The following is a 16,903-nucleotide window of genomic DNA, read 5'->3' as shown; positions in this document are numbered from 1 at the left end:
ATGAAACATCTACAACAATGATGTCCTCATCAACAGTGCAACATTCCACATTTCCTACGACAATAACATCAACAGCAACAACTGAATCACATTCCTCAGCCTCAGCCCAAACCACAAAAGGAGAAACAGGAACTACCAAGACTAATCATCCCACAACAGCAATCAATCCTACCACAATTACAGAGGTCTCACCCAGTTCCCCATCTATATTGTCTCCAGTAACTACTCATTTCACTCAAACAGCACCTGAACACAAAAGTCAAACAACACCAAATACTACCAGCACAACTCAGCTCCCACTGACTACCCATCAAACATCTACAACAGTGATGTCCTCATCAGCAGAGCATCATTCCACATCTCCTACGACAATAACATCAACAGCAACAACTGAATCACATTCCTCAGCCTCAACCCAAACCACAAAAGGAGAAACAGGAACTACCAAGACTAATCATCCCACAACAGCAATCAATCCCACCACAATTACAGAGGTCTCACCCAGTTCCCCATCTATATTGTCTCCAGTAACTACTCATTTCACTCAAACAGCACCTGAACACAAAAGTCAAACAACACCAAATACTACCAGCACAACTCAGCTCCCATTGACTACCCATGAAACATCTACAACAATGATGTCCTCATCAGCAGAGCAACATTCCACATCTCCTACGACAATAACATCCACAGCAACAACTGAATCACATTCCTCAGCCTCAACCCAAAGCACAAAAGAAGAAACAGGAACTACCAAGACTAATCATCCCACAACAGCAATCAATCCCACCACAATTACAGAGGTCTCACCCAGTTCCCCATCTATATTGTCTCCAGTAACTACTCATTTCACTCAAACAGCACCTGAACACAGAAGTCAAACAACACCAAATATTACCAGCACAACTCAGCTCCCACTGACTACCCATGAAACATCTACAAAAATAATGTCCTCATCAACAGAGCAACATTCCACATTTCCTACGACAATAACATCCACAGCAACAACTGAATCACATTCCTCAGCCTCAACCCAAACCACAAAAGGAGAAACAGGAACTACCAAGACTAATCATCCCACAACAGCAATCAATCCCACCACAAGTACAGAGGTCTCACCCAATTCCCCATCTATATTGTCTCCAGTAACTACTCATTTCACTCAAACAGCACCTGAACATAAAAGTCAAACAACACCAAATACTACCAGCACAACTCAGCTCCCACTGACTACCCATCAAACATCTACAACAATGATGTCCTCATCAACAGAGCAACATTCCACATCTCCTACGACAATAACATCCACAGCAACAACTGAATCACATTCCTCAGCCTCAACCCAAACCACAAAAGGACAAACAGGAACTACCAAAACTAATCATCCAACAACAGCAATCAATCCCACCACAAGTACAGAGGTCTCACCTAGTTCCCCATCTATATTGTCTCCACTAACTACTCATTTCACTCAAACAGCACCTGAACACAAAAGTCAAACAACACCAAATACAACCAGCACAACTCAGCTCCCACTGACTACCCATCAAACATCTACAACAATAATGTCCTCATCAACAGAGCAACATTCCACATCTCCTACGACAATGACATCCACAGCAACAACTGAATCACATTCCTCAGCCTCAACCCAAACCACAAAAGGAGAAACAGGAACTACCAAGACTAATCATCCCACAACAGCAATCAATCCCACCACAAATACAGAGGTCTCGCCCAGTTCCCCATCTATATTGTCTCCAGTAACTACTCATTTCACTCAAACAGCACCTGAACACAAAGGTCAAACAACACCAAATACTACTAGCACAACTCAACTCCCACTGACTACCCATGAAACATCTACAACAATAATGTCCTCATCAACAGAGCAACATTCCACATCTCATACAACAATAACATCAACAGGAACAACTGAATCACATTCCTCAGCCTCAACCCAAACCACAAAAGGACAAACAGGAACTACCAAGACAAATCATCCCACAACAGCAATCAATCCCACCACAAGTACAGAGGTCTCACCCAGTTCCCCATCTATATTGTCTCCAGTAACTACTCATTTCACTCAAACAGCACCTGAACACAAAAGTCAAACAACACCAAATACAACCAGCACAACTCATCTCCCACTGACTACCCATGAAACATCTACAACAATGATGTCCTCATCAACAGAGCAACATTCCACATCTCCTACGACAATGACATCAACAGCAACAACTGAATCACATTCCTCAGCCTCAACCCAAACCACAAAAGGAGAAACAGGAACTACCAAGACTAACCATCCCACAACAGCAATCAATCCCACCACAATTACAGAGGTCTCACCCAGTTCCCCATCTATATTGTCTCCAGTAACTACTCATTTCACTCAAACAGCACCTGAACACAAAAGTCAAACAACACTAAATACTACCAGCACAACTCAGCTCCCATTGACTACCCATGAAACATCTACAACAGTGATGTCCTCATCAACAGAGCAACATTCCACATCTCCTACGACAATAACATCCACAGCAACAACTGAATCACATTCCTCAGCCTCAGCCCAAACCACAAAAGGAGAAACAGGAACTACCAAGACTAATCATCCCACAACAGCAATCAATCCCACCACAAGAACAGAGGTCTCACCCAGTTCCCCATCTATATTGTCTCCAATAACTACTCATTTCACTCAAACAGCACCTGAACACCAAAGTAAAACAACACCAAATACTACCAGCACAACTCAGCTCCCATTGACTACCCATGAAACATCTACAACAATGATGTCCTCATCAGCAGAGCAACATTCCACATCTCCTACGACAATAACATCCACAGCAACAACTGAATCACATTCTTCAGCCTCAACTCAAACCACAAAAGGAGAAACAGGAACTACCAAGACTAACCATCCCACAACAGCAATCAATCCCACCACAAGTACAGAGGTCTCACCCAGTTCCCCATCTATATTGTCTCCAGTAACTACTCATTTCACTCAAACAGCACCTGAACACAAAAGTCAAACAACACTAAATACTACCAGCACAACTCAGCTCCCATTGACTACCCATGAAACATCTACAACAATAATGTCCTCATCAACAGAGCAATATTCCACATCTCCTACGACAATAACATCCACAGCAACAACTGAATCACATTCCTCAGCCTCAGCCCAAACCACAAAAGAAGAAACAGGAACTACCAAGACTAATCATCCCACAACAGCAATCAATCCCACCACAATTACAGAGGTCTCACCCAGTTCCCCATCTATATTGTCTCCAGTAACTACTCATTTCACTCAAACAGCACCTGAACACAAAAGTCAAACAACACCAAATACTACCAGCACAACTCAGCTCCCAGTGACTACCCATCAAACATCTACAACAATGATGTCCTCATCAACAGTGCAACATTCCACATTTCCTACGACAATAACATCAACAGCAACAACTGAATCACATTCCTCAGCCTCAGCCCAAACCACAAAAGGAGAAACAGGAACTACCAAGACTATTCATCCCACAACAGCAATCAATCCCACCACAATTACAGAGGTCTCACCCAGTTCCCCATCTATATTGTCTCCAGTAACTACTCATTTCACTCAAACAGCACCTGAACACAAAAGTCAAACAACACCAAATTCTACCAGCACAACTCAGCTCCCACTGACTACCCATGAAACATCTACAACAATGATGTCCTCATCAACAGAGCAACATTCCACATCTCCTACGACAATAACATCAACAGCAACAACTGAATCACATTCCTCAGCCTCAACCCAAACCACAAAAGGAGAAACAGGAACTACCAAGACTAATCATCCCACAACAGCAATCAATCCCACCACAATTACAGAGGTCTCACCCAGTTCCCCATCTATATTGTCTCCAGTAACTACTCATTTCACTCAAACAGCACCTGAACACAAAAGTCAAACAACACCAAATACTACCAGCACAACTCAGCTCCCACTGACTACCCATCAAACATCTACAACAATGATGTCCTCATCAACAGAGCAACATTCCACATCTCCTACGACAATAACATCAACAGCAACAACTGAATCACATTCCTCAGCCTCAACCCGAAGCACAAAAGAAGAAACAGGAACTACCAAGACTAATCATCCCACAACAGCAATCAATCCCACCACAATTACAGAGGTCTCACCCAGTTCCCCATCTATATTGTCTCCAGTAACTACTCATTTCACTCAAACAGCACCTGAACACAGAAGTCAAACAACACCAAATATTACCAGCACAACTCAGCTCCCACTGACTACCCATGAAACATCTACAACAATAATGTCCTCATCAACAGAGCAACATTCCACATTTCCTACGACAATAACATCCACAGCAACAACTGAATCACATTCCTCAGCCTCAACCCAAACCACAAAAGGAGAAACAGGAACTACCAAGACTAACCATCCCACAACAGCAATCAATCCCACCACAAGTACAGAGGTCTCACCCAGTTCCCCATCTATATTGTCTCCAGTAACTACTCATTTCACTCAAACAGCACCTGAACATAAAAGTCAAACAACACCAAATACTACCAGCACAACTCAGCTCCCACTGACTACCCATCAAACATCTACAACAATGATGTCCTCATCAACAGAGCAACATTCCACATCTCCTACGACAATAACATCCACAGCAACAACTGAATCACATTCCTCAGCCTCAACCCAAACCACAAAAGGACAAACAGGAACTACCAAAACTAATCATCCAACAACAGCAATCAATCCCACCACAAGTACAGAGGTCTCACCTAGTTCCCCATCTATATTGTCTCCACTAACTACTCATTTCACTCAAACAGCACCTGAACACAAAAGTCAAACAACACCAAATTCTACCAGCACAACTCAGCTCCCACTGACTACTCATGAAACATCTACAACAGTGATGTCCTCATCAACAGAGCAACATTCCACATCTCCTACGACAATAACATCAACAGCAACAACTGAATCACATTCCTCAGCCTCAACCCAAACCACAAAAGGACAAACAGGAACTACCAAAACTAATCATCCCACAACAGCAATCAATCCCACCACAAGTACAGAGGTCTCACCCAGTTCCCCATCTATATTGTCTCCAGCAACTACTCATTTCACTCAAACAGCACCTGAACACAAAAGTCAAACAACACCAAATACTACCAGCACAACTCAACTCCCACTGACTACCCATGAAACATCTACAACAATGATGTCCTCATCAACAGAGCAACATTCCACATCTCCTACGACAATAACATCCACAGGAACAACTGAATCACATTCCTCAGCCTCAACCCAAACCACAAAAGGAGAAACAGGAACTACCAAGACTAATCATCCCACAACAGCAATCAATCCCACCACAAGTACAGAGGTCTCACCCAGTTCCCCATCTATATTGTCTCCAGTAACTACTCATTTCACTCAAACAGCACCTGAACACAAAAGTCAAACAACACCAAATACAGCCAGCACAACTCAGCTCCCATTGACTACCCATGAAACATCTACAACAATAATGTCCTCATCAACAGAGCAACATTCCACATCTCCTACGACAATGACATCAACAGCAACAACTGAATCACATTCCTCAGCCTCAACCCAAACCACAAAAGGACAAACAGGAACTACCAAGACTAATCATCCCACAACAGCAATCAATCCCACCACAAGTACAGAGGTCTCGCCCAGTTCCCCATCTATATTGTCTCCACTAACTACTCATTTCACTCAAACAGCACCTGAACACAAAAGTCAAACAACACCAAATACAACCAGCACAACTCAGCTCCCACTGACTACCCATCAAACATCTACAACAATGATGTCCTCATCAGCAGAGCAACATTCCACATCTCCTACGACAATAACATCAACAGCAACAACTGAATCACATTCCTCAGCCTTAACTCAAACCACAAAAGGAGAAACAGGAACTACCGAGAATAACCATCCCACAACAGCAATCAATCCCACCACAAGTACAGAGGTCTCACCCAGTTCCCCATCTATATTGTCTCCAGTAACTACTCATTTCACTCAAACAGCACCTGAACACAAAAGTCAAACAACACCAAATACAACCAGCACAACTCAGCTCCCACTGACTACCCATCAAACATCTACAACAATAATGTCCTCATCAACAGAGCAACATTCCACATCTCCTACGACAATGACATCCACAGCAACAACTGAATCACATTCCTCAGCCTCAACCCAAACCACAAAAGGAGAAACAGGAACTACCAAGACTAATCATCCCACAACAGCAATCAATCCCACCACAAATACAGAGGTCTCGCCCAGTTCCCCATCTATATTGTCTCCAGTAACTACTCATTTCACTCAAACAGCACCTGAACACAAAGGTCAAACAACACCAAATACTACTAGCACAACTCAACTCCCACTGACTACCCATGAAACATCTACAACAATAATGTCCTCATCAACAGAGCAACATTCCACATCTCATACAACAATAACATCAACAGGAACAACTGAATCACATTCCTCAGCCTCAACCCAAACCACAAAAGGACAAACAGGAACTACCAAGACAAATTATCCCACAACAGCAATCAATCCCACCACAAGTACAGAGGTCTCACCCAGTTCCCCATCTATATTGTCTCCACTAACTACTCATTTCACTCAAACAGCACCTGAACACAAAAGTCAAACAACACCAAATACAACCAGCACAACTCAGCTCCCAGTGACTACCCATGAAACATCTACAACAATAATGTCCTCATCAACAGAGCAACATTCCACATCTCCTACGACAATAACATCAACAGCAACAACTGAATCACATTCCTCAGCCTCAACCCAAACCACAAAAGGACAAACAGGAACTACCAAGACTAATCATCCCACAACAGCAATCAATCCCACCACAAGTACAGAGGTCTCACCCAGTGCCCCATCTATATTATCTCCAGTAACTACTCATTTAACTCAAACAGCATCTGAACACAAAAGTCAAACAACACCAAATTCTACCAGCACAACTCAGCTCCCACTGACTACTCATGAAACATCTACAACAGTGATGTCCTCATCAACAGAGCAACATTCCACATCTCCTACGACAATAACATCAACAGCAACAACTGAATCACATTCCTCAGCCTCAACCCAAACCACAAAAGGACAAACAGGAACTACCAAGACTAATCATCCCACAACAGCAATCAATCCCACCACAATTACAGAGGTCTCACCCAGTTCCCCATCTATATTGTCTCCAGTAACTACTCATTTCACTCAAACAGCACCTGAACACAAAAGTCAAACAACACCAAATACTACCAGCACAACTCAGCTCCCAGTGACTACCCATGAAACATCTACAACAATGATGTCCTCATCAACAGTGCAACATTCCACATTTCCTACGACAATAACATCAACAGCAACAACTGAATCACATTCCTCAGCCTCAGCCCAAACCACAAAAGGAGAAACAGGAACTACCAAGACTAATCATCCCACAACAGCAATCAATCCCACCACAATTACAGAGGTCTCACCCAGTTCCCCATCTATATTGTCTCCAGTAACTACTCATTTCACTCAAACAGCACCTGAACACAAAAGTCAAACAACACCAAATTCTACCAGCACAACTCAGCTCCCACTGACTACCCATGAAACATCTACAACAATGATGTCCTCATCAACAGAGCAACATTCCACATCTCCTACGACAATAACATCAACAGCAACAACTGAATCACATTCCTCAGCCTCAACCCAAACCACAAAAGGAGAAACAGGAACTACCAAGACTAATCATCCCACAACAGCAATCAATCCCACCACAATTACAGAGGTCTCACCCAGTTCCCCATCTATATTGTCTCCAGTAACTACTCATTTCACTCAAACAGCACCTGAACACAAAAGTCAAACAACACCAAACATTACCAGCACAACTCAGCTCCCACTGACTACCCATGAAACATCTACAACAATGATGTCCTCATCAGCAGAGCAACATTCCACATCTCCTACGACAATAACATCCACAGCAACAACTGAATCACATTCCTCAGCCTCAACTCAAACCACAAAAGGAGAAACAGGAACTACCAAGACTAACCATCCCACAACAGCAATCAATCCCACCACAAGTACAGAGGTCTCACCCAGTTCCCCATCTATATTGTCTCCAGTAACTACTCATTTCACTCAAACAGCACCTGAACATAAAAGTCAAACAACACCAAATACTACCAGCACAACTCAGCTCCCACTGACTACCCATCAAACATCTACAACAATGATGTCCTCATCAACAGAGCAACATTCCACATCTCCTACAACAATAACATCCACAGCAACAACTGAATCACATTCCTCAGCCTCAACCCAAACCACAAAAGGACAAACAGGAACTACCAAGACTAATCATCCCACAACAGCAATCAATCCCACCACAGTTACAGAGGTCTCACCCAGTTCCCCATCTATATTGTCTCCAGTAACTACTCATTTCACTCAAACAGCACCTGAACACAAAAGTCAAACAACACCAAATACAACCAGCACAACTCATCTCCCACTGACTACCCATGAAACATCTACAACAATGATGTCCTCATCAACAGAGCAACATTCCACATCTCCTACGACAATGACATCAACAGCAACAACTGAATCACATTCCTCAGCCTCAACCCAAACCACAAAAGGAGAAACAGGAACTACCAAGACTAACCATCCCACAACAGCAATCAATCCCACCACAATTACAGAGGTCTCACCCAGTTCCCCATCTATATTGTCTCCAGTAACTACTCATTTCACTCAAACAGCACCTGAACACAAAAGTCAAACAACACTAAATACTACCAGCACAACTCAGCTCCCATTGACTACCCATGAAACATCTACAACAGTGATGTCCTCATCAACAGAGCAACATTCCACATCTCCTACGACAATAACATCCACAGCAACAACTGAATCACATTCCTCAGCCTCAGCCCAAACCACAAAAGGAGAAACAGGAACTACCAAGACTAATCATCCCACAACAGCAATCAATCCCACCACAAGAACAGAGGTCTCACCCAGTTCCCCATCTATATTGTCTCCAATAACTACTCATTTCACTCAAACAGCACCTGAACACCAAAGTAAAACAACACCAAATACTACCAGCACAACTCAGCTCCCATTGACTACCCATGAAACATCTACAACAATGATGTCCTCATCAGCAGAGCAACATTCCACATCTCCTACGACAATAACATCCACAGCAACAACTGAATCACATTCTTCAGCCTCAACTCAAACCACAAAAGGAGAAACAGGAACTACCAAGACTAACCATCCCACAACAGCAATCAATCCCACCACAAGTACAGAGGTCTCACCCAGTTCCCCATCTATATTGTCTCCAGTAACTACTCATTTCACTCAAACAGCACCTGAACACAAAAGTCAAACAACACCAAATACTACCAGCACAACTCAGCTCCCACTGACTACCCATCAAACATCTACAACAATGATGTCCTCATCAACAGAGCAATATTCCACATCTCCTACGACAATAACATCCACAGCAACAACTGAATCACATTCCTCAGCCTCAGCCCAAACCACAAAAGAAGAAACAGGAACTACCAAGACTAATCATCCCACAACAGCAATCAATCCCACCACAATTACAGAGGTCTCACCCAGTTCCCCATCTATATTGTCTCCAGTAACTACTCATTTCACTCAAACAGCACCTGAACACAAAAGTCAAACAACACCAAATACTACCAGCACAACTCAGCTCCCAGTGACTACCCATCAAACATCTACAACAATGATGTCCTCATCAACAGTGCAACATTCCACATTTCCTACGACAATAACATCAACAGCAACAACTGAATCACATTCCTCAGCCTCAGCCCAAACCACAAAAGGAGAAACAGGAACTACCAAGACTATTCATCCCACAACAGCAATCAATCCCACCACAATTACAGAGGTCTCACCCAGTTCCCCATCTATATTGTCTCCAGTAACTACTCATTTCACTCAAACAGCACCTGAACACAAAAGTCAAACAACACCAAATTCTACCAGCACAACTCAGCTCCCACTGACTACCCATGAAACATCTACAACAATGATGTCCTCATCAACAGAGCAACATTCCACATCTCCTACGACAATAACATCAACAGCAACAACTGAATCACATTCCTCAGCCTCAACCCAAACCACAAAAGGAGAAACAGGAACTACCAAGACTAATCATCCCACAACAGCAATCAATCCCACCACAATTACAGAGGTCTCACCCAGTTCCCCATCTATATTGTCTCCAGTAACTACTCATTTCACTCAAACAGCACCTGAACACAAAAGTCAAACAACACCAAATACTACCAGCACAACTCAGCTCCCACTGACTACCCATCAAACATCTACAACAATGATGTCCTCATCAACAGAGCAACATTCCACATCTCCTACGACAATAACATCAACAGCAACAACTGAATCACATTCCTCAGCCTCAACCCAAAGCACAAAAGAAGAAACAGGAACTACCAAGACTAATCATCCCACAACAGCAATCAATCCCACCACAATTACAGAGGTCTCACCCAGTTCCCCATCTATATTGTCTCCAGTAACTACTCATTTCACTCAAACAGCACCTGAACACAGAAGTCAAACAACACCAAATATTACCAGCACAACTCAGCTCCCACTGACTACCCATGAAACATCTACAACAATAATGTCCTCATCAACAGAGCAACATTCCACATTTCCTACGACAATAACATCCACAGCAACAACTGAATCACATTCCTCAGCCTCAACCCAAACCACAAAAGGAGAAACAGGAACTACCAAGACTAACCATCCCACAACAGCAATCAATCCCACCACAAGTACAGAGGTCTCACCCAGTTCCCCATCTATATTGTCTCCAGTAACTACTCATTTCACTCAAACAGCACCTGAACATAAAAGTCAAACAACACCAAATACTACCAGCACAACTCAGCTCCCACTGACTACCCATCAAACATCTACAACAATGATGTCCTCATCAACAGAGCAACATTCCACATCTCCTACGACAATAACATCCACAGCAACAACTGAATCACATTCCTCAGCCTCAACCCAAACCACAAAAGGACAAACAGGAACTACCAAAACTAATCATCCAACAACAGCAATCAATCCCACCACAAGTACAGAGGTCTCACCTAGTTCCCCATCTATATTGTCTCCACTAACTACTCATTTCACTCAAACAGCACCTGAACACAAAAGTCAAACAACACCAAATTCTACCAGCACAACTCAGCTCCCACTGACTACTCATGAAACATCTACAACAGTGATGTCCTCATCAACAGAGCAACATTCCACATCTCCTACGACAATAACATCAACAGCAACAACTGAATCACATTCCTCAGCCTCAACCCAAACCACAAAAGGACAAACAGGAACTACCAAAACTAATCATCCCACAACAGCAATCAATCCCACCACAAGTACAGAGGTCTCACCCAGTTCCCCATCTATATTGTCTCCAGCAACTACTCATTTCACTCAAACAGCACCTGAACACAAAAGTCAAACAACACCAAATACTACCAGCACAACTCAACTCCCACTGACAACCCATGAAACATCTACAACAATGATGTCCTCATCAACAGAGCAACATTCCACATCTCCTACGACAATAACATCCACAGGAACAACTGAATCACATTCCTCAGCCTCAACCCAAACCACAAAAGGAGAAACAGGAACTACCAAGACTAATCATCCCACAACAGCAATCAATCCCACCACAAGTACAGAGGTCTCACCCAGTTCCCCATCTATATTGTCTCCAGTAACTACTCATTTCACTCAAACAGCACCTGAACACAAAAGTCAAACAACACCAAATACAGCCAGCACAACTCAGCTCCCACTGACTACCCATGAAACATCTACAACAATAATGTCCTCATCAACAGAGCAACATTCCACATCTCCTACGACAATGACATCAACAGCAACAACTGAATCACATTCCTCAGCCTCAACCCAAACCACAAAAGGACAAACAGGAACTACCAAGACTAATCATCCCACAACAGCAATCAATCCCACCACAAGTACAGAGGTCTCGCCCAGTTCCCCATCTATATTGTCTCCACTAACTACTCATTTCACTCAAACAGCACCTGAACACAAAAGTCAAACAACACCAAATACAACCAGCACAACTCAGCTCCCACTGACTACCCATCAAACATCTACAACAATGATGTCCTCATCAGCAGAGCAACATTCCACATCTCCTACGACAATAACATCAACAGCAACAACTGAATCACATTCCTCAGCCTTAACTCAAACCACAAAAGGAGAAACAGGAACTACCGAGAATAACCATCCCACAACAGCAATCAATCCCACCACAAGTACAGAGGTCTCACCCAGTTCCCCATCTATATTGTCTCCAGTAACTACTCATTTCACTCAAACAGCACCTGAACACAAAAGTCAAACAACACCAAATACAACCAGCACAACTCAGCTCCCACTGACTACCCATCAAACATCTACAACAATAATGTCCTCATCAACAGAGCAACATTCCACATCTCCTACGACAATGACATCCACAGCAACAACTGAATCACATTCCTCAGCCTCAACCCAAACCACAAAAGGAGAAACAGGAACTACCAAGACTAATCATCCCACAACAGCAATCAATCCCACCACAAATACAGAGGTCTCGCCCAGTTCCCCATCTATATTGTCTCCAGTAACTACTCATTTCACTCAAACAGCACCTGAACACAAAGGTCAAACAACACCAAATACTACTAGCACAACTCAACTCCCACTGACTACCCATGAAACATCTACAACAATAATGTCCTCATCAACAGAGCAACATTCCACATCTCATACAACAATAACATCAACAGGAACAACTGAATCACATTCCTCAGCCTCAACCCAAACCACAAAAGGACAAACAGGAACTACCAAGACAAATTATCCCACAACAGCAATCAATCCCACCACAAGTACAGAGGTCTCACCCAGTTCCCCATCTATATTGTCTCCACTAACTACTCATTTCACTCAAACAGCACCTGAACACAAAAGTCAAACAACACCAAATACAACCAGCACAACTCAGCTCCCAGTGACTACCCATGAAACATCTACAACAATAATGTCCTCATCAACAGAGCAACATTCCACATCTCCTACGACAATAACATCAACAGCAACAACTGAATCACATTCCTCAGCCTCAACCCAAACCACAAAAGGACAAACAGGAACTACCAAGACTAATCATCCCACAACAGCAATCAATCCCACCACAAGTACAGAGGTCTCACCCAGTGCCCCATCTATATTATCTCCAGTAACTACTCATTTAACTCAAACAGCATCTGAACACAAAAGTCAAACAACACCAAATTCTACCAGCACAACTCAGCTCCCACTGACTACTCATGAAACATCTACAACAGTGATGTCCTCATCAACAGAGCAACATTCCACATCTCCTACGACAATAACATCAACAGCAACAACTGAATCACATTCCTCAGCCTCAACCCAAACCACAAAAGGACAAACAGGAACTACCAAGACTAACCATCCCACAACAGCAATCAATCCCACCACAATTACAGAGGTCTCACCCAGTTCCCCATCTATATTGTCTCCAGTAACTACTCATTTCACTCAAACAGCACCTGAACACAAAAGTCAAACAACACTAAATACTACCAGCACAACTCAGCTCCCATTGACTACCCATGAAACATCTACAACAATAATGTCCTCATCAACAAAGCAATATTCCACATCTCCTACGACAATAACATCCACAGCAACAACTGAATCACATTCCTCAGCCTCAGCCCAAACCACAAAAGAAGAAACAGGAACTACCAAGACTAATCATCCCACAACAGCAATCAATCCTACCACAATTACAGAGGTCTCACCCAGTTCCCCATCTATATTGTCTCCAGTAACTACTCATTTCACTCAAACAGCACCTGAACACAAAAGTCAAACAACACCAAATACTACCAGCACAACTCAGCTCCCAGTGACTACCCATGAAACATCTACAACAATGATGTCCTCATCAACAGTGCAACATTCCACATTTCCTACGACAATAACATCAACAGCAACAACTGAATCACATTCCTCAGCCTCAGCCCAAACCACAAAAGGAGAAACAGGAACTACCAAGACTAATCATCCCACAACAGCAATCAATCCCACCACAATTACAGAGGTCTCACCCAGTTCCCCATCTATATTGTCTCCAGTAACTACTCATTTCACTCAAACAGCACCTGAACACAAAAGTCAAACAACACCAAATACTACCAGCACAACTCAGCTCCCAGTGACTACCCATGAAACATCTACAACAATGATGTCCTCATCAACAGTGCAACATTCCACATTTCCTACGACAATAACATCAACAGCAACAACTGAATCACATTCCTCAGCCTCAGCCCAAACCACAAAAGGAGAAACAGGAACTACCAAGACTAATCATCCCACAACAGCAATCAATCCCACCACAATTACAGAGGTCTCACCCAGTTCCCCATCTATATTGTCTCCAGTAACTACTCATTTCACTCAAACAGCACCTGAACACAAAAGTCAAACAACACCAAATTCTACCAGCACAACTCAGCTCCCACTGACTACCCATGAAACATCTACAACAATGATGTCCTCATCAACAGAGCAACATTCCACATCTCCTACGACAATAACATCAACAGCAACAACTGAATCACATTCCTCAGCCTCAACCCAAACCACAAAAGGAGAAACAGGAACTACCAAGACTAATCATCCCACAACAGCAATCAATCCCACCACAATTACAGAGGTCTCACCCAGTTCCCCATCTATATTGTCTCCAGTAACTACTCATTTCACTCAAACAGCACCTGAACACAAAAGTCAAACAACACCAAACATTACCAGCACAACTCAGCTCCCACTGACTACCCATGAAACATCTACAACAATGATGTCCTCATCAGCAGAGCAACATTCCACATCTCCTACGACAATAACATCCACAGCAACAACTGAATCACATTCCTCAGCCTCAACTCAAACCACAAAAGGAGAAACAGGAACTACCAAGACTAACCATCCCACAACAGCAATCAATCCCACCACAAGTACAGAGGTCTCACCCAGTTCCCCATCTATATTGTCTCCAGTAACTACTCATTTCACTCAAACAGCACCTGAACATAAAAGTCAAACAACACCAAATACTACCAGCACAACTCAGCTCCCACTGACTACCCATCAAACATCTACAACAATGATGTCCTCATCAACAGAGCAACATTCCACATCTCCTACAACAATAACATCCACAGCAACAACTGAATCACATTCCTCAGCCTCAACCCAAACCACAAAAGGACAAACAGGAACTACCAAGACTAATCATCCCACAACAGCAATCAATCCCACCACAGTTACAGAGGTCTCACCCAGTTCCCCATCTATATTGTCTCCACTAACTACTCATTTCACTCAAACAGCACCTGAACACAAAAGTCAAACAACACCAAATACTACCAGCACAACTCAGCTCCCATTGACTACCCATCAAACATCTACTACAATAATGTCCTCATCAACAGATCAACATTCCACATCTCCTACGACAGTAACATCAACAGCAACAACTGAGTCACATTCCTCAACCTCAACCCAAACCACAAAAGGAGAAACAGGAACTACCAAGACTAATCATCCCACAACAGCAATCAATCCCACCACAAGTACAGAGGTCTCACCCAGTTCCCCATCTATATTGTCTCCAGTAACTACTCATTTCACTCAAACAGCACCTGAACACAAAAGTCAAACAACACCAAATACTACCAGCACAACTCAGCTCCCACTGACTACCCATGAAACATCTACAACAATGATGTCCTCATCAACAGAGCAACATTCCACATCTCCTACGACAATAACATCCACAGCAACAACTGAATCACATTCCTCAGCCTCAACCCAAACCACAAAAGGAGAAACAGGAACTTTCTCATCTCCTACGATGATTACATCTATAGTAACAACTAAATCTCTGACATCAGTGAAAATCTCTGGTACACCCAAATCAACATCAGTCAGTCATTTAACAACTTCCATTCTTCCCTTTTTAAGTTCTACTGTCAGTGTGACATCGTCTACAACTCCTCAGTGTGAGGACTGTAAAAGAGACTGTATCGGGGGTATCTGCAAATTCAACTCAACAGTTGGAGAATGTCAGTGCGACTGTTTTGGTTTTATCACTGGAGACACGTGCTCTTTTGGAACGAATGATACCCCTGCTCATGTTGGTGAGGTTCTTCATATACAATAACAGTTCTTCAAAATATTCTGTCAACTGAAGTAAAATTGAATGCAGAGATAATTTAAAAAGTTTTTGGAATATCTTGTTGTTGTCGTGTTTGATTTTGGCATTGATATTTTCTACTTCAGTGTTTAATGTAAAATGTTACTTTTATTGCAATGTCTATAATGTTTTTGTAATGTCATCATTTCTTGCAGATATGGGAGCAATACCAAATCACAAAGCAAACATTACTTTCAAAATCAACGTTACTTTTCAGGTGGCCTTTAACAATCTAAACTCACCTCAGTCATTAGACTTCATCAACACATTAGAAAAGGAGGTAAATATGTTTTTTTCATGTTGCATGACAATGATTAGTATATAATATTTATTGGTGTTTACTC

General features: G+C 42.7%; 1 protein-coding gene across 1 annotated transcript in view; it reads left to right on the top strand.

The window, feature by feature from the left end:
• The window catches only part of LOC117250658 (uncharacterized), a 49,667-nt gene that overhangs the window by 10,096 nt on the left and 22,668 nt on the right, over window positions 1-16,903 (top strand). Inside the window, exons 2-3 of the mRNA XM_078166097.1 lie at window positions 16,328-16,503; window positions 16,715-16,839. Coding sequence (XP_078022223.1) covers window positions 16,328-16,503; window positions 16,715-16,839 — 301 coding nt within the window. The remainder of the gene's footprint in view (window positions 1-16,327; window positions 16,504-16,714; window positions 16,840-16,903) is intronic.

Source organism: Epinephelus lanceolatus, chromosome 1 (assembly GCF_041903045.1).
Source record: "Epinephelus lanceolatus isolate andai-2023 chromosome 1, ASM4190304v1, whole genome shotgun sequence".
Lineage (NCBI taxonomy): Eukaryota > Metazoa > Chordata > Actinopteri > Perciformes > Serranidae > Epinephelus > Epinephelus lanceolatus.
This window is presented reverse-complemented; position numbering and strand designations above follow the sequence as displayed.